The sequence below is a fragment of the Natrix helvetica genome, assembly GCF_964273705.1.
Source record: "Natrix helvetica genome assembly, chromosome: 1".
In the NCBI taxonomy this organism is placed as follows: domain Eukaryota; kingdom Metazoa; phylum Chordata; class Lepidosauria; order Squamata; family Natricidae; genus Natrix; species Natrix helvetica.
In genome coordinates, this window is record NC_138548.1 from 333,303,371 (window position 1) to 333,322,781 (window position 19,411).

The following is a 19,411-nucleotide window of genomic DNA, read 5'->3' on the forward strand; positions in this document are numbered from 1 at the left end:
AGACATCTTTCAGAAATGTAGGATTTCTAGCTCTGGATGTTAGAGGTTTCTATTTATTTAAACAATAAAGAATAATCTAATCTGACCTAGTCATATCAACCCTTATATAAGCTGGGAAGCAGTTCCTTCTTGAGAATCAGAATGTCATTGGGGACATTTCTTATCTCAAAAGCAAAGTAGCCACAGAGAAGATGCATCCTTGAGCCCAAAAACCTTCCTCGTCTCTTATGGATAGGACATGTGCTTTCCCTCAAAGATTGCATGGAATCAGCCATATCTGCCGTGTAGCTACTTGTGCTTCAAACCATGCAAGGCTTTAGAGGTAATAACTAGCATGTTGAACTGGATTCAGAAGCAGAGTGGTAACCAATGCAACAATCACAACATAGGTGGCTAACATTATTGGCTCTTGTTACTCTCGTAAGCAGATGGGGCATAGCATTATATATTATTTGGAGTTTCTGGGTTGTCTTCAACCCAGCCACATATACAGAAAGTTACAATAAACTCAGGGGTGGGCTTCAAAAATTTCACCAACAGGTTCTCTGCTGGTTGCTGGGTGGGCATGGCCTAGTCGGCCTCCTGAACCAAGGCCAGGTGGCCATTTTCACCTTCCCCAGACTCCAGAGCCTTTCCTCGTGCCTCTGGGAGGGTGAAAACTGCTTTTCCCAGGCTCCGGAACTTCCGGGAAGCCTGTTTTCCCCCCTCCCTGAGCTTCTGCATGGGCCCTGCACTTATCTCACATCCAAAACAGACCATGTGGAGACTCCTGGGAGGGGTGGGCAGGGCCAGCCAGGAGTGGGATTCGGAGGTTCTCCAAACCAGCCATAACGTTAGCTACGGGTTCTCCCGAACCTGGGCCAACCCATAGCAGCCACCCCTGAGTAAACCAGATGGCAAGGGTGAAGTTCCTCTTGGTCCTATTCTCCATTAATACTGTAATAGGAGTTTAGAATCCCAAGGAGTCCAAATTAAAGAGCTATAACATAATCCAGAATCAAACTTGGAATGAGGCTTCAGCCAGGAATATTACTGACAACTCCTATATTTCATGGGTTTGATCTCAGTCTGTTTGTTCCATCCAGGCCATTACAGCTAGGATTTATGTGGTTTCCCTGGTTTGCTTTAGGGATATCAGTATATGACTGGTTTTTATCATCAGATGATAATTTCTCACTCCAGATTTAGAGATGGCTTCTCCATCAAGTTCAGTCAGTATTGAACAGCATGTGGGAGAAAAATAACCCTCTAGAAACCAGAAGCAAAATTGTTCTTCTCTCAAGCACTCTGAAAGAACAACTACTTTAAGATTAGGCCTTCGAGCCTCCATTCAAAAGTGTATCGTGGTATTTATTTGAAATGTATTGACTGGCTAATGGGTGGTTGGTGGTGTCAGAGTCAACTCAGGGGGACCAAGAGATGCACACATCCTCTCCGCAAGACCCAAAAAATATCACCCACCTAAATGGCAGCAAATGCCATTTCTCTTCCAAGCTAAAACCTGAAGCCTGACTCCATTGGTTCCAATAAATTTGTTTCCCCTAGAATCCTCTGTATCTTGACCCCCTCCCCTCCTCCGTATCTTCTCTAAATTCTTCCATAATAAATTGGAAATTGGTCAATTGTTATCCAAAAAAAGCTGGACACAAAGGTATACACTTGCTGGCAATCTTATTCAATACCATCACCATCCTCATAGATCAGAGAATGGTGAGTCCCAAGATTTAGCAAGATATAGTCATCTTGTTTTGATTTCTTATTCATACAGACGTACAAAACACACACACACACACACAAACAAAGAGAGAGAGAGGGGTGAGGGAGGGAGAGAGAGAGAGCGAGAGAGAGAGAGAGAGATACACTGATAGACAGATATAGATATATACAAAGATGGAATAGACAGAATAACTCTAGGGTAGGGTAGGGTAGGGTAGGGTAGGGTAGGATAGGATAGGATAGAATAGAATAGAATGGAATGGAATAGAATAGAAGAATAGAATAGAATAGAATAGAATAGAATAGAATAGAATAGAATAGAATAGAATAGAATAGAATAGAATAGAATAGAATAGAATAGAATAGAAATTTATTGTCATTTTAAATTTACACTAATCAGCATACATTAAAATAAGCAACTTATCCATGAAATTTCCCAGTATCTACTCAGTAATAATTCCCACTGAAGTTAATAAAACTTACAATTACAAGTAATTGTAAATTCTAAATTCTGCCCACTATGTTATATATAACACAGAATAATATATAACCATTGTAAATAGAAATTACAGAAGAAGCTGAATAAAATTTTGCAGAGTTGTAACTTATATCTGTATTTTTAATAAAAAATAGAACAATATGTTCTATGAAAGAAACAATTCTCTCATAGGAAATAGTGACTGGTAATCTATGTAAGAGGTTTTGTTTTAATGGGATTGATTTGAAAGCATAGGACACTCAGGTCTTAATAATTTGGGGACCATCTGCCTTTCTCAGCTGTAGCATATTGAACTCTTTCTTAATAATCACAAAATTTAAAAATAGAAACCATTTAATTACTTCAAGGAAAAGAATACAAGTACAGTCCAGATGGAGAACAGGGCCAGGTATTTCCATAAGAATCTGTCAAATTTGGGAGTAATAGAAATGTTCACTATTTCTTATTTTCAGGTTTTGTTCATTATGCAAGAGGAAGTTTTTAACCAATTTTTCATAATGGGATTTCTGAGCATTTTGTATGGGCACAGGTTTAGCTTTTAAATTAGGAGGTTAAGGCGTTTGAGCCAAAAATGTCAGCGTTTGCAACCTTAGCCAAGTCACTTCCTCTAGTTTATTGTGCTCATTGTTTATACTTCCTTTCTCAGTGATGGTAATAACACCAGGGAGATATCTAAAATAAGTATGTGGCCTATAGCATATGTTATACTAGCTGTTGAGTAATGCTGAGACCATTTAAAATCACTTAAGCAGAAGCAGTGCAGAAGACTATGGTGCATTAATGATGACGGAGCACATAAAGGATGTCGTACGCAACACACACCGTGGGCAGATGGGACGGACTGTGGCCTTGGAAAGGTTAGTTGGTCTCTTTGCTCTGCCTCTTGTCATTATTTATGTATTAGATTTTTATCCCACCTTTATTTCTTTTGTAAATACCCCGAGGCAGCCAACATACCTAATACTCTTTCCTCCTATTTTCACCACAACAATTTTATGAGGTGCGTTGGGCTGAGAGAGAGTGACTGGACCAAAGTCATCTAGTTGGCTTTCATGCCTGAGGCAGAACTAGAACTCACTGTCTCCTGGTTTCTAGGCCAGCACTTTAACCGCTACACCAAATAATGGTATTCATTCATTCATTCATTGACAATATCTTTAACCATTTTATTGTTTGACAGCAGCATTTTTGAACTGCTCTATCGGCAGAATCTACTCATTCACAAACCACTTCCTACTTGCCTGTTCACTAGAAGAAAAAGTTCAACCTTCTCTTTTGAATGATATTTTTTTTCCTTTCTGTAATATCCAACTTTATACTGGAGACCATTAATAATGGGGACTGCATGAAGGCTATTTCGCAGATCATTTCTGTGAGGAATTCTCCCATATTATCTCAAAGCGTTTTTCTTTTTAAACACAGTTGAAGGCAACACCACTCCACAATTAATTTGGAACAAGTAGTTTGAGTGCAGAGTACTGATACAACATCTGGAGCCCAGTTCCCTCAATTGGAGAATGTTTATCTTCCTTTTAAACATTTTTTGTGTTTTCTAACCAAAGGGAAGCAAAATGTTTGGCTTCAGAACTGCAGATTTAAAAACTCATGGGTGTATATAATCAATTAAAATAAAATAAAGAAAATACATTTTAAGACCTAAAACCTGAGACACTGGGGAGGGGGGGGGACCTTAAATCAAACCATCAAAGTTATAGAAATGTCTGCTTTAAGCCTCTTTCCTACAGCAGACAAACTCACGTGATGTGTTAGACATATTTCATGTGTGAGAACACTGAGCTGGATAGTATTAAACCAAATAATGATCCAAACTCTAAACTTTTCAGACAAATATCTGTTGCATAGTTTTTGTTTACTTCAGGGTTAGCATGCTGCTGCTATGATATGAAAAGCAGATATATTTTTCAGAATATGATTACGGCATTGGATTTGCACATCTAAATGGGAAATATCATCTGTAATAAGCCATTGTTGGGATCTCAGTCATTATAAATTTCTCACAGGAGATGGCCTGCCTTCCACCGTTACTTCTAGTTGTCTAAAATGTCTTGTATCAATCCATTCTGCAGTGGGCACACTTCCTCTTCAACAATTTTACTGCATATGGAGTTGCAAAATATTTTTAAGGGATAGTGCTAACTCAGTTAACACCACATGCGTGTTTTATTGATGTCAGCTGAGGTACTAACAGGCCAGTGCAGAAGGTTAGTGTATTGATTTTCTTTAATTTTCAGACTGCCTCTTCCATTTGGAGTCACTTGTTGCCCATAAGTGGGGTGCAACTATTTGTAGCGTTTTAGAAGGCAGATTGATTCTAAACTGTCCAGATCAGAGACGTGAAGCCAACCTAACTAGAAAATACTGGGCTTACCACTGCACCCCTGACCAACCTACGCAGTGGTGGGTTTCAAAAAAAATTAGAACCTCTTCTGTAGGTGTGGGCTGCTTTGTGGGGGTGGCTTGCCGGCCATGTGACCGGGTGGGAATGGCTTGCCAGCCATGTGACTGAGTGGGAGTGGCCAACTTGTAAAATGTGGTGAAACTCACTTGACAACGCTCTTGCTTGGCAATCAAAATGTTGGCTCAGAAACTCTGGCATTTGAAGCACGCAAGCCTTAAAGCTGTCAAGTTACAAGACCCTTGCACCCCTAACCCTTTAGAAAAAAAAACCCAGGGGTGTTCAAACTTGACAGCTTTAAGACTTGTGGACTTCAACTCCCAGAATTCCTCCTCTCATTCTTCATCTTGATGATGTGCAGACGGGCAGGGGGAGGGAGCTGGAACCGGTTCTAAACGGCACTGTAGATTTGTGGAACCTCTTCTATAGAAGAGGTTTGAACTGGCAGGGACCCACCCATGAACCCATTCCTTGCTACTACACTGTTTAATATGATAGTTTATGCATCAAAAAATCATTCTGCAAATAAAACATTTTCTGTTCAGATATTGTAATATCCAGAGGTGGGTTCCTCTGGATATTATAGCTGAAACTGGCAGTGACCTAGGCCTGTCACGATTCCCTGGTTGGAGCGGAATGTTTTTGTTTTTTTTTTCAAAAAAAACTTTGCATGCACCGAACCGTCAGTAATACCAGCAGCAACCCACCCCTGGTAACAACTAACCTGTAATTGAAAAACAGACAGATTGCTTTCCTTAGAAGCTATCACATCTTGATTTTCTTTTCTTTTCTTTCTATGGGCACAGCCAAGAGAATAGATCAGCCAGTCTTTCCAAATAAACTTCAAGTCATTGATAAAGAGAATAAGAGCTGTTCTTATTCACAAAATATTTTTTTATTATTATTATTGCAATGCAAACTATAACATTTTTGGGTTTATCTTGCCCAGCCACCTGAATTGCACACTTATTTTTATTTTATTGTTATAAAACAAGGGAAAGACTGAAAGCTTCTGGCTCTGTTTTGTATCCAAATTGCAGTTACTTGTGATATCTGAACTCAGAAATCCATTGTCTCTTTAAACTCTGTTACTAGAAAAGGGATTTAGCAATGTGACTTACCTTAGCATTGTATTAAACGTGTATAAAATGAAAAATAAAACCCAAAGGTTTGCCATGAAGTATTCAGCAAAGTAGATCCACATCTTCACAATCCTAATAATGGTATTATTAATTATTTCTCTTGGTACAACAACAAATATCCTGATTATCATGAAAAATACTGCCTGCTTTAAATAAAGTGTTTAGAAGTGTAAATATAAAATGTGCCAGAATTTAAAATGCAGCATGTATGTGCATGTAGAATATATACTTGCGTTTCAACATCTACTATAGAAATAATAGAAGTTTCATTTCATTTCATGAGTAAAATTCACTCATAAGAATACTACTTTAGAACAGAAGGACAATAGTCTGTTCTGAAGACAATATAGCTAGAAACTGCCAATGAAATAGATTCAATTTCTTTAATTTCTCTTGAGATTAGAGACAGGAAGAATCACACAAAAAATTTTTTCAGGGGAAGCAGTGTTAAACATTTTGTCTTAACCATAAAGGTAATCCTTGATTTACAACTGTTCATTTAGTGACCATTCAAAGTTACAGTGGCACTGAGTATTTTTCATACTTCTGACCATTAGAGCAATCCCCATGGGTCATGTGATCAAAATTCAGACGCTTGGCAACTAACTCAGATCATGCGATCATGTTTTTCAACCTTCTGACAAGCAAAATCAATGGGAATGCCAGATGCACTTACCAGCTGTGTTACTAGTTTAACAATTGTGGTTATTCAATCAACAATTGTGGCAAGAAAGGTCATAAAATGAGGCAAAACTCACTTAACAAGTGACTCACTCAGCAACAGAAATTTTGGGCTCGATTGTCATAAGTTGAGTTGAATATACCTGTATATTCAAGGAATATTAGCAACATGTTGTTGGAGCATATTTGTGGTGGGAGCTAGTTAAAAAAAAGAACATTTTATAATTTATTCTTATGTCCAGAAATCCCAATTCAATGCTAATTTATTTTAATTTTATTGGCATGATTAATTTTGCTCTGTTTCTTTTCATGTACACTGAATGCTTCTGAACCGGAGACAAATTCCTAGTACATTTAATCATATTTGGCCAAGTACAGTTGTCAATTCAATTCAATTTATATACCGTATTTTTCAGAGTATAAGACTCACCATTTTCCCTCAAAAAAGAGGGTGAAAAACTGGGTATGTCTTATGCACTGAATACAGCATTTTTGGCCTACCGAAACCTCGCCCCCTTTGCAAAAATGGATGTGCAGAGGGTTTGGGAAGCTTGCAAAGTGCTCCTGAGGACTGGGGAGGGCAAAAAAAAGTAAAAAAAATTGAGCCATTTTTGCCCCCTCAGGAGCACTCTACAAGCCTCCCAAAGCCTCTGCATGCCCCTCTTTTTTTGCAAAAAACGGGCCATTTTTTGTTCGTTTTTGGCCCGGCACAGGGGCGAGGAGCCCCCAGGAGCACTCGACAAGCTTCCAGCCCCCAGGAGCACTCGACAAGCCTCCCAAAGCTCTCCATCCTCCCCCCCTTTTTTTTGCAAAAAATGAGGCGTGCATTTTCTTTTTTTAATTTACCTCTTCGAAATCATGGTCCATCTTATACTCTGGTGCATCTTATAGTCAGAAAAATACGGTAATTAAAGCTCAAAGTGTTTCTAAGGTGATCATAGAAGATACAGTAATTATGTCCCTGCAACAATAAAACTGCATACAGCATAGATCTTGCGCTTTCTGTTAGACGGTGCACAGTTCTGTGTTTTATAGTATAAAAATGCCCTTACTTTAAAAGCCATTCATTCTAATTTTCTGAAAACAGTTATCTGTGTTCCACACTTAACTTTAAATGCCTTTGGCTGGCTCTCTTGGCTCTAGCCTGAGAGTTTGCTATCTTAGATTTTGGCTGAAAAGGAAATCCTTTGGAGTGAGTCTCTGGTTCACTTCATTTTACTGAGTAGGTTTTCCTCTTCTCTAAAAAAGCAAATGGAGTCTGATCTAACATATTGTGGCATCTTACTGCAGGCAGTATGATCTCTTGGTCCACACAATGCCTTAATTGAACTCAGAGGACCTGGGATAAAATGAGAGTGCCAAAATCATCCATCCCTATTATATGTAATTTGAGGTTCTCCATGGATAGTTCCTTGCTACTTCTATAACGTCCTGAATATCTCACATAGGAGACTTTTCACCTTGACTTGAATTGATATGATGGCTACTATGGAGACTTTGGGCAAATATATTGGTCTCCCATACAATAAATCGTAAGTGCTTCTAGATAGATAGATGATAGATAGATAGATAGATGATAGATAGATAGATAGATAGATAGATAGATAGATAGATAGATAGATAGATGATAGATAGATAGATGATAGATAGATAGAAGATGATAGATAGATAGATAGATAGATAGATAGATAGATAGATAGATAGATAGATAGATAGATAGATAGATAGATAGATGATAGATAGATAGATAGATGATAGATAGATAGAAGATAGATAGATAGATGATAGATAGATAGATAGATAGATAGATAGATAGATAGATAGATAGATAGATAGATAGATAGATGATAGATAGAATATGCTCTCAGTGTACATAAGGAGAATAGAATACATTAATCAAGAATAAACAGATACAACACTTAGTGATAGTCAAGATTACTAATAAGCTATAAAATCATACTAGGAAACAATAAAAACAATATGAATTGAAAGATACAAGCAACATGGTTATAGTCAGTCATAAGTAGGGAGAGATAGATACTAGGAAAAGAAGATACTAGGAAAAGAAGAATAGTAATACATTTTTGGTAAATTCTTGGTAAATTATTGACAGAGTTGTGGGAATTAGTTGTTAAGCAGAGTGATGATGAAGCATCACTCATCACAAGTAAAATCAGTAATTGCTACCCTGCATGTTACCCTTATAATGCCCATCCCATGTGCTGAATGCATCTAAGAGATAACATTTCAGTCAACATATCCTGTTCAGAATACATACAAATACCAAAACCTTGTGCTTTCCATTATTTCTGTTTCTGTTTTTTAACTGAAGAGACTACAAATTTTGCTTTAGGATAATGTGACAGCAACAATAATAATTAGTGAATTATTCATAGATTTATGTTACTTCATTTATCAATATGGGTAGAACCATATTTTTGACATTTGAATTTCTTTTTCCCATTTGTGGTGCCATCACAATTTTTTTTAAGTTCTGCTCTTTGTTTCTGCCAATCTAAATTTAATTGTCTCTTCTGCTGTCACATATGCATATGATACTGGATCATCCTAAAATATGGTCTGTCTATGAAAATCTAGGATACCAGTTTTCTCTCTGTAAATCCAAACTTAATTTCCTCTGACATCTTAACATGATATATTTATGTATGAAGGAAAATTTGTAATATCATAAAAGCTGGATGTTATCCATGAAACACATAGGTGGCTGGGAGAATTTTAACATAAACACATTTCCTAAATCACTGTATCTTAACAAAATCTTTGGGCTATTTTATGCGTAGCTTTTTATTCTTTTCATATTCAGTTACTGTACAATGACTACAATGCAGCATGAGCTAATAAATTTTGCAGTTGAAAAATATGGCGGTGAAAATCATTAAAAAGTCTTTCTTGCAAATTTTCAAATGCTATTGCCACTGTATTATCTATCATTATTAATTACATTGAGAAACAAGTATTTCCAGGGTGATGGAATGTTTTCCTAGTTTCAATTGTTACAACTATTTCAATTTTCTATAATATTTATTGCCTTCCTAGTCTGGATATCTCTGAGGAAATGCAGGGGAAAAACCTTTCTAGCTTTTTTAAAAAAATTATTTTATTACTTTTTGTAGTACATTTAAAAACCACAAAAAAGAATAAAAAATTGTGTTGTAGTAAGACAGCAAGGTAATAGATTGACATACCGTATTTTTCGGATTGTAAGCTGCACTGGTGTATAAGACGCACCAAGATTTTGAAGAGGTAAGTAAGAAAAAAAGGTTTTTGTCCTTCCCAGCCCCAGGAGCACTCTGCAGGCTTCAGCAGGGCTGGGGGAAGGGAAAAATGCCCCCATTTTTGTGAAAAATGGGGCGTTTTTTGCAAAAATGGGGGAATTTTCCCCTTCCCCCAGCCCTGCTGAAGCCTGCAGAGTGCTTCTGGGGGCTGGAGGAAGGGAAAATGCATCAGTTTTTGCAAAAAACGACCCACTTTTCCCCTGTTTTTTTCAAAAAAGGGATGCAGGGGTGGGGCTTTGGGAGGCCAAAAATGGCAGTATTCGGTGTATAACATGCACCAACATTTCCACACTCTTATAGGGAGGGAAAAGGTGTATCTTATACTCTGAAAAATACGGTAATTTGCGATACTAATGAAATTTAATTTGTATCATTCAGAATAATACTATCTCTCTCAACTCATTTGAGGGCAAGGAAGACTTATCTTTAGGGAAACATTTTACAAGTATAACCATAATGAGCTACGGTGGCTCAGTAGTTAGTACTTGTTATGATGGTGAAAATTCAATACTTTATATTTTTCTTTTCTTTTTCTTTTCTATATCCTTACTTTTCTTTCTTTTCTGTTGTCTCCTTATTTTTCCCTTTTTTTTCTTTTTTTGCACCACCCGTTCTTTACTTTTGTTCTACTTTTTTAGTTTTCTTATTAGTTTTTACTGCTGCAATTACGATCTTTAATAAAATTACTATTAAAAATACTGTAATATGCTTTTTGTACAATAAAATAATCTTGTTTTTTTTTAAAAAAAAATTCTCTTTCTCTGTTTTTCTCTGGTCTGTCTGGAATTTAGCATTGCAAGTTTGGCCACTGTGTTCCCAAAGAGCGAGAAGTACCTATGACAGACGGGGCTTGGGGCGCATGGAGCCCCTTCGGAGCTTGCTCACGAACATGTGGTGGTGGGATTAAAAATGCCATTCGAGAGTGCAACAGGCCTGAGTAAGTACAAAAGGTTAAATATTACAACTCTCGCACAACACTTTAAGGTAGGAATCCTGTTTTAATAAACCCATTATGAATGGACAGCAACCTGTGCTTGCAACACGGCAAGTATGTTTCTTCTTTCTATGTGTGTAGAATCTGGAAGAACTATTTAACAACTGCATCCCTATTTGAAGCATTGGAAATAAACCAGTGGTGGGATTCAAATAATTTAACAACCAGTTCTCTGCCCTAATAACCAGCTGGGTAGGCATGGCTCAGTGATCATATGACTGGGTGGGCGTGGCCAACTCAATGTCATTCACGTTGATGGGCGCTTCATCTTAGCTCTTACAATGTAATAAGGGTTAACCAGAGAGGCAGTTTCTGTAAGCAGGGAAACAAAGATTAGGCTAGAAACAACACCAGAATGTTTTCTTCCTGCCTTCCATACAGGATTAGCCCTGTAAAGTGGAAAAAAACAAAATGAGATTTTTTCCAACAACCAGTTTTCTAAACTGCTTAGAAAGTTAACAACCAGTTCTCCTGAATAGGTGCAAGCTGGCTGAATCCCACCACTGGAATAAACTAAGTTCAAGCCAGGATGAATTGTTAACTTAAGGGTATTGACGTATTCAAGTTTACTGCATATAATACTACATTCAAATAACACATAAAGTTGTCTCTTTCTGACTTGTGGTTAGCAGTCATCTAAAGGGGGGAGGGAAGCTGCTGTGAGTAGGCCATATGCATCAGAAAGTTGCTTGTTCGCATGATGGTTTATGACAGGATTCCTGCTTTTTTTAAAAAAAAATGTGGAAATAGCCTGTTAGATGAAAAAAGTAATGAGGAAGCTATAACAAATAATGAACACTCTTCTCTGAAAACCTCAAATGTATCTTGATAATAAAATATGCTGCCTCAGAAAATAGGCAGGTTTTTCACAGAACAGTAGGGGGTAGCACTCTTTGTGAAGCCCATTTTTTAGAGAGCCTTGCCAGTTGACTCTTGTGAATTTAGTTCAGTGCAGTGATACACTTTATTTTAATTTGGAGTGTTTTATTGTGGTTCAGTTTGTTTTCATTCTGTTGCTAATTTACAGTGTTGAATATTTTAGTATGATTTTAAATAGTGTCATCTGCTTTAGAATTTTATTGAGGGACAGGATATAAATTCTTATAATAGATAGCTAGATTAAAAGACGAATAAATAAGAACACTGTATGAAAGGCATTTTGGTAAAATGGATCAAGATATTACAAATGATTCATGTAAATGGGATATGAAGATGATGAACAGATGGCACACATGCATACATATAGTATATGACAAACAGATGTCACACATACATACATATAGTGTACATACTGGGGACAGCTGTAATCCAGTGTAGTGTTTCAACATGCATTCGATGAAACACATGTTTTATTGCATAGGTTGGTCTATGTATAGGTCTGTATTTAGATTGGAAATTGCTCTAAATTGGGACTAAATCTGAAGTGCGTTTATGAAGATTGAACCTCCAAGACCTGATTTCATTGCCAAAGCTCAATTCTGAACGAATAATACTGGGACTTAGTCCAGAATTGCTTCAGCAAAGCTATGATTTGCATTGGGGAGGACACAGTCAAGTCAGATATTTTTCTTAGAAGTACAGCTAAAATGGAAAATGGGAAATTTATCTCCCCTGCCTGCTGCAGTCTTGATACTAGTACTTCTTCTTGTGCCATACGCCGCCATCGGATATTGGTGATCATGTTGGCGATCCTATTTTTATCAACAGCCGCACGAAAAAATGCTGCTGAGTTTTGTCCAAACCAGTCCCTTATATTCTGAAGCCATACACATATACTTATTTCAGTTGATTTTATTTTATTTATTTATCTAATGTATATAACTGCATATCTCACAAGCAAGTGACTCTGGGTGGTATACTACAAAATTAAATTTGAACAGAATAGAATACTTTATTTGGCCAGGTGTGATTAGACACACAAGGAATTTGTCTCTGGTTTAGAGGTTCTCGGTACATGCAAAACAACATATTAATCATAATCATAATAATAATGGGAGGAGGTGGTAGAAAAGATGAGAAGGATAATAATAATACAGCCATATCACATGGGTAAAATGTACTTAGGCATAAGACAGTACTATGGAAATTAGCTGTTCAGCAGAGTGATGGCTTGAGGGGGGGGGAACTGCCTCTATAGTACAGCGATGGCGAACCTTTTTTGGCTCGTGTGCCACAAGTGGGGGGAGCGCAGGGGGGTCGTGTGCGGGCGTGCTGCACCCATAATGCAATGTGCGACCCCCCAGTGCGCATGCACGCACAACAGGCACGACCCCCCATTTTTACATGCTTTTTTCGCCCTTTATAGGCTTTATAGGAGCCTGGAGAGGGCGAAAAGAGCCTCCCACGCCCCCACCCAGAGGCCCTCCGGAGGCTTCAGGGACCGTCCAGAGGCTTCCCTAAAGCCTTTGGAACACTTAAAATGACTCTCCGAGCAAACCGGAAGTGACTTCCGGTTTGCTCAGAGGATCATTTTGAGCGCTCCGAAGGCTTCAGGCACCAGAGGCTTCCCTGAAGCCTTCGGAGCGCTCAAAACAACCCTCCAAGCAAACTGGAAGTCACTTCCGGATTGCTCGGAGGGTCGTTTTAAGCGTTCCAAAGGCTTCAGGGACCGTCCGGAGGCTTCCCTGATGCATTTGGAGCGCTTAAAATGACCCTCCGAGGAAACCGGAAGTCACTTTATAGGAGGCTGGGGAGGGCGAAAAGAGCCTCCCCGTCCCTCCGGAGGCTTTAGGGACTGTCCGGAGGCTTCCCTGACACATTCGGAGCGCTCAAAACGACCCTCCGAGCAAACCGGAATTCACTTCCGGATTGCTCGGAGGGTCGTTTTAAGCGTTCCAAAAGCTTCAGGGACCATCCGGAGGCTTCCCTGACGCATTTGGAGCCCTTAAAACGACCCTCTGGGGAAACCAGAAATCACTTCCGGTTTGCTCGGAGGGTCGTTTTAAGCGTTCCGAAGACTTCAGGACGGTCCCTGAAGCCTCTGGGGGGGCGGGGGAGGCTATTTTCACCCTCCCCAGGCTTCTATAAAGCCTCTGGAGCCTGAGGAGGGTGAAAAATGGCTTTCAAAAAGGGTGAAATCAGCTGGACAGCGCATGCATGCGCACTGGCCAGCTGACAGGGCAGCGCCTCGCGTGCCATGAAAAATGGCTCCGTGTGCCACCTATGGCACGCGTGCCATAGGTTCGCATCACTGGTCTAGTTGTTTTGGCATGTAAATACCCTGGAGCAGCATCCAAGAAGAGGAGTTGAAACAGTTTATGCCAGGATGTGAGGGGTCTGTAAATATTTTCTCAGCTCTCCTTCTTACCCATGCAATATTTGTTGTTGTTAGTTGTAAAGTTGTATGAGACCCATTGTGACCCCATGGACAACCTTTCTCCAGGCTTTCCTGTCCTCTACCATCCTCTGGAATCCATTTAAGCTCACGCCTATTGCTTCATCCAGCCACCTCATTCTCTGTCGTCCCTTTCTTCTTTTGCTCTCAATCTTTCCCAGCATTAGGCCCATGCAATATGCAAGGTCCTCAATGGAAGGCGAGCTGGTTGCATTTTTTTCTTTTTTTGCAGTCCTAACTCTCTTTTGAAGTCTGTACCTGTCCTGTTTGGTTGCTGTACCAAACTGAACAGTTATCGAAGTTCAAATGACAGATGCAAAAATTCCTCTGTAGAACCGTGTTCCTGGGCTGGAGGAATAAATATTTAAAAATAATTATCATTAGCAAACATTAAAAATATTTTAATTTAGCATTAACCTTAACTCATAAAATAATGCTAATGCTCAAGCATTTTTGCAAGTGTTTATGGTTGTAGGCTGTCATCCCATCACAAACTCTTTGAAGGCCTTTATGGTCTCCAAAGAATAATCTCCTGTAAAGAGTAATCAAATGCTATGATTAGGAGTTATCCCATTTTATACTGAGAACTGTAGGCTTCACTTACAACCATAATTCGGACCAGGCGTTCTGTGACTAAGCAGGGCGGTTGTTAAGTGATCTTCACCCAATTTTACCACGTTTTTGCCACAGCTGTTAAGTGAATCGTGCAATTGTCCAGCCTTCCCCCCATTGACTTTGCTTGTGAAAATCGGCTGGGAAGATGGTGATCACATGACACCAGGATATTGCAAATAAATAGATGCCAATTGCCAAGTGCCTGAATTTTGATCACATGACTGTGGGGATGCTTCAGTGGGCCTAAGTGTGAATTACTTTTTAATGTTATTACAACTTTTGAACAGTTGCTAAACAAATGGTTGTAAGTCAAGGACTATCTATAATTGCCTTACTTCTCTGGATTTTCGCCACAATCAATGCAAATCGACATTTTTAAGACAGAATATTACAAATCCTAAACTCTATTCCGACTCCACCCCCCAAGGGATTACAGGGTCATTAAACAACCAACAACAACTGTGGGTTGGACAGCATGTGGGTTGAACAGCATCATCACCAGATGGAGTCGTAACTGGCTGACCAACCGCACTCAGCGTGTGGTCCTCAATGGAATTGCATCTACATGGAGGGAGGTATGCAGTGGAGTACCCCAGGGCTCTGTTTTGGGCCCAGTACTCTTCAACATCTTCATCAATGATTTGGATGAGGGAATAAATGGGGAACTCATCAAATTTGCAGATGACACCAAGCTGGCAGGAATAGCCAACACTCCAGAAGACAGGCTTAAGATACAGAAGGATCTTGACAAACTTGAACATTGGGCACTATCTAATAAAATGAAATTCAATGGTGAAAAGAGTAAGGTTCTACATTTAGGCAACAAAAACGAAATGCACAGGTACAGAATAGGTGGTACCTTGCTCAACTGTAGTAACTGTGAAAGGGATCTTGGAGTCCTAGTGGACAACCATTTAAATATGAGCCAGCAGTGTGCAGCAGCTGCCAAAAAAGCCAACACAGTTCTTGGTGCCAGGCATGAATAAGCACAGAATCCTTTTTTCGGGAACTTACAATGTTCTATCAGCTGCTGTTTTGCTAGAAGAAAAGTTTTATTTGATTTGGTCACAAGTTAATGAATATTCCTCGTTTGTTTAAAAAATCTGCATATATGAATAATAGTTGGGATGTTGTAAATGTTCATTACCCACAGTGCTCCGGAACAGTGTTTCTCAACCTTAATAACTCTTAGGACAGGTGGACTTCAATTCCCAGAATTCCCCAGCCAGTTGTGCTGGCTGGGGAAATCTGGGAATTGAAGTCCACACCACTTAACACATGCTGACTGGGGAATTCTGGGAACTGAAGTCCATCTGCTTTCAGGGATTCCAAGGATGAGAAACACTACTTAGAAGGGTGTTGAGCTGCAGATGTTAAACACTTGCAAACGACAATGTTATAACACACACAAAGCAAATTGCAAGAATCCAAAAAAGCAAATGGCTTTTAAATTTGGAGACAATAAATTTTGTTAACTTCAAAAAAAAAAAAAAGGAAAATATTATATACGACTGCTAAATGTGAGTTGCAAATCGGTGGAAGACCATAAGATGCTCGCAAAGAGATGCAGAACCTTTTATTCTTTCCTGCCATTTTGATAGCTGCCGAGATCTTTGCAGTTCATGCAGTGCAGCCCTGCATTAAGCCATCAGAATCCAAAAAAGCAAATGGCTTTTTTTAGTCCTGGCCTAAGAAGCTGTTATAGTTTCTGCAATGTGGGTGAAAAGTGCTTTCCTCCAATGAGCAACAATCCTAGCGACACCCAGCTCTGCTATTTTCTTGGTCTGCATTGGAGAATATGGCATACAAGGCTTGCTGTGGGGTAAAAGAGGAATTACGTAATGTCTGGAGAAAATAAAGCCTTATAAATATTGCTTTTAATAATCTGCTTCCATACCATATATAGTAATAGGAACCGGAGTTAGTGTATGATTTGTCATTCAAGAGTATTGACCCACCCAAGCACAAAACATCTCAAGATAGCACCTACATAAGGACCATGCCACTGTTTTACTGCTTACATTTTATTGTTTATTGTGGCTCTGTGTAAGCCATGATACTTAATATATCAAGGCAAAATTCTTTTAGAGAGTTGTAATCAATTTGCTATGTAAGGAGAATGTTAAAGACTCTTTAGATTATCTTTTCCAAATAGGTCCTTTTAGAACTGTTGGAATTTTCCGTCATGGTGAATAGATATGCAGTTATGAGGTGCTTTCTAATCGGTTCAACCTTCTGGCGGGAGAAGATTTTCCTAGAATATTGACACCTTTTTGCGTCTTCAAACCATGACCATGGCTTTGGGGAGAATACCCTGTTTCTCTGAAAATAAGACCTCTCAGGATAATAAGCCCAATCAGGCTTTGAGCGCATGCGATAAAATAAGCCCTCCCCCAAAATATTGCAACACAGTAGCATCCATGAGGTGACCACGCTCGCCGTCTCTGGCACCTCAAAATTAGTAAGACCTCCCCGAAAATAAGTCTTATTTCGAGGGTCAAAAGAAAATAAGAAATATGGTAAGGATGGCAGTTAATGGTACATTGATGCAGAGAGGCAGGAAGATGTTGGTAGAGGCAAAAACTATCAGACTCTTTCTCTGTTTTTGTACCAATCTGCCAGATGTGAGAGTTCTACCAAGTTGGTGTTACATGATTGTTAATTCATGGTGGGGGAGGGTTGTTTGCAATCAAGACCAGTTTGTACATTGGGAAATGCATTCATATTGGGAAAAAGGCTTTAATAAACATGTTAATGATATGGAACAAAATATCATTATTTTGTTTCATATTTAAAAGCCTTCAATATTTTTTTTCAAATAATTGTTCATTTTTGGGTATGAGATAAAGCATCCATTCCCAAACACAGGTGTTCAAATGAATAATATTGTTTATAGTGGAAACGTATGCCAAAACTAAGAAAAGGATACAGAAAAAAGTGAATTCATGAAGTTCCAAAAATCCCTACGCTTGGCAATATAAAACTAATTTCCAATATACTGTACTACTTTTTATGTACTGGAATTGATTCCAGATTTAATATAGGAAACACATCTAGGCTATCTCAGTAAAACCTAGTGAGTTATTTGGACTTCACAAATGTTTTTAAATTTCTTTGGACTCACAGTTAAATATAAGGTTATGAGAATACAGTGTGAAAGGAATCTGCCTTTAAAATAGTTTATCGTCTTCGCAACTGCAAAGTTACACTTTGCATGCTTGGTTAATTAAAAGGAAGCAACAACAGGATTAAGTGACATTGAATTTCAGATATACATGCATAGGATTACATTGCAAGGCTGCAATGTGGAGATACTTTACCTGGTAACAACCTCTATCGAACACATGGGAATTGAGTTATGAAAAAACATGAATAAAGGACTAGGATAAACAGCTTGCTTTCCCCCCACCCCTTCCTGTTTTTGGGGAGTAGATATGACAAACTGGTGGTTCGTCTTTGTCACAGCTTCACGTATCTGCAATCACAATTTGAATGAAGATATGTAACTGATAGAGCAGCTCATTTCTCAATTCCTCAGCATTTTGATCAAGCTGCTACCCCCTTATTCCGGTTATTGTTGTGATGGGTTGCATTAAAATCTGGAGAGGTAATAATATCTAGAACCTCAAACATATGGCACATTTACATACATTTGCTAAAGCCAATATTTTTTACACATATCTTCATTCAGTATATAGATGTCAGAGGCAGGGAATAGTATCAAGATAGAGATAGTCTTCTTTTTGTCTTCATTAGTTAAGTCTTGTATCTGGCTATCTCCAGCCAAACATTTGATACCCAAACTTTAAGAAAAGACTATAAGAGCATTTGATTGACCATTCCTAAAATTAACCACATTAGAATCACAGCCTTATATTGATGACTGTAGAGTTGTTCAATTTTTCAAGACCATAAGATAGGTTAATGATTCATGAAACATTAATATGTTTAAAAAGTTGATTTGTAAAGCTCAACTTACAAGTCATGAGGTCTTCTAGCCTTTTTTCAAGTGAGATTAGGTTGAGATTCAGGTTTGCTTGCTTCTAAGAAAAGCAAGATTAAGCCTTAAATTTTCCAAAGTCTTATAACTTTGTCAGAATATTCAGGAGAAACAAATAGAAAAGAAACCCACTTCAAAGCTATATGTATTAACACATTCATCTCAATTGACAGAAAGTTCCATCATAGCACTCTGAAGCTCATAAATTATAGCTTGGAAGAAAAACCTGGCATTGTACAGTTTGTGACAATTTTGTATACATATTTTGTTACCTCTGATGTTAAAAAAACAATATTCTGGGGAGAATACTATTCCTTTCAGAAATTATTGTAGGTGGTCTTCAAACCTAGTTTCATGTAAATTAGGCAATCCATTATTGATAAATTAAGCAAACCATCATGTTTACTATAGACAGATTAAAAAGTGGATGCCATCTTAATTTAAAAAAAAGTGTCATGTTAAAAGTCTTAAGGAGCAATTGTTTATGTGTACAAATGTGGTATATTTGTTTTAGAAATAGATCCCTTATAATTATGTGATTTGCTGCAGGCATCATTGTCTTTGGGGGATTGGGAGGGGCAGAATGCAAATAGCATGGTTTATATACAGTAAATGCGTCAAACATCAGGATAGCTGTGCGTAGTGATCAGGTTTGTGTTGTGATGTCACGGCACGTATGTAATTTTCCATTGTTTGTCTTCTGGATGCTTTCATAGAT

The 19,411-nt window shown here is 38.4% G+C and overlaps 1 protein-coding gene across 2 annotated transcripts in view; it reads left to right on the forward strand.

Moving 5' to 3' along the window:
* Positions 1-19,411, forward strand: part of ADAMTS9 (ADAM metallopeptidase with thrombospondin type 1 motif 9) — a 174,353-nt gene that overhangs the window by 42,838 nt on the left and 112,104 nt on the right. Inside the window, exons 11-12 of one of the 2 annotated variants that reach the window (XM_081938876.1) lie at positions 2,965-3,072; positions 10,542-10,687. In XM_081938876.1, coding sequence (XP_081795002.1) covers positions 2,965-3,072; positions 10,542-10,687 — 254 coding nt within the window. The remainder of the gene's footprint in view (positions 1-2,964; positions 3,073-10,541; positions 10,688-19,411) is intronic. The other variant, XM_081938877.1, reaches the window with a different exon arrangement.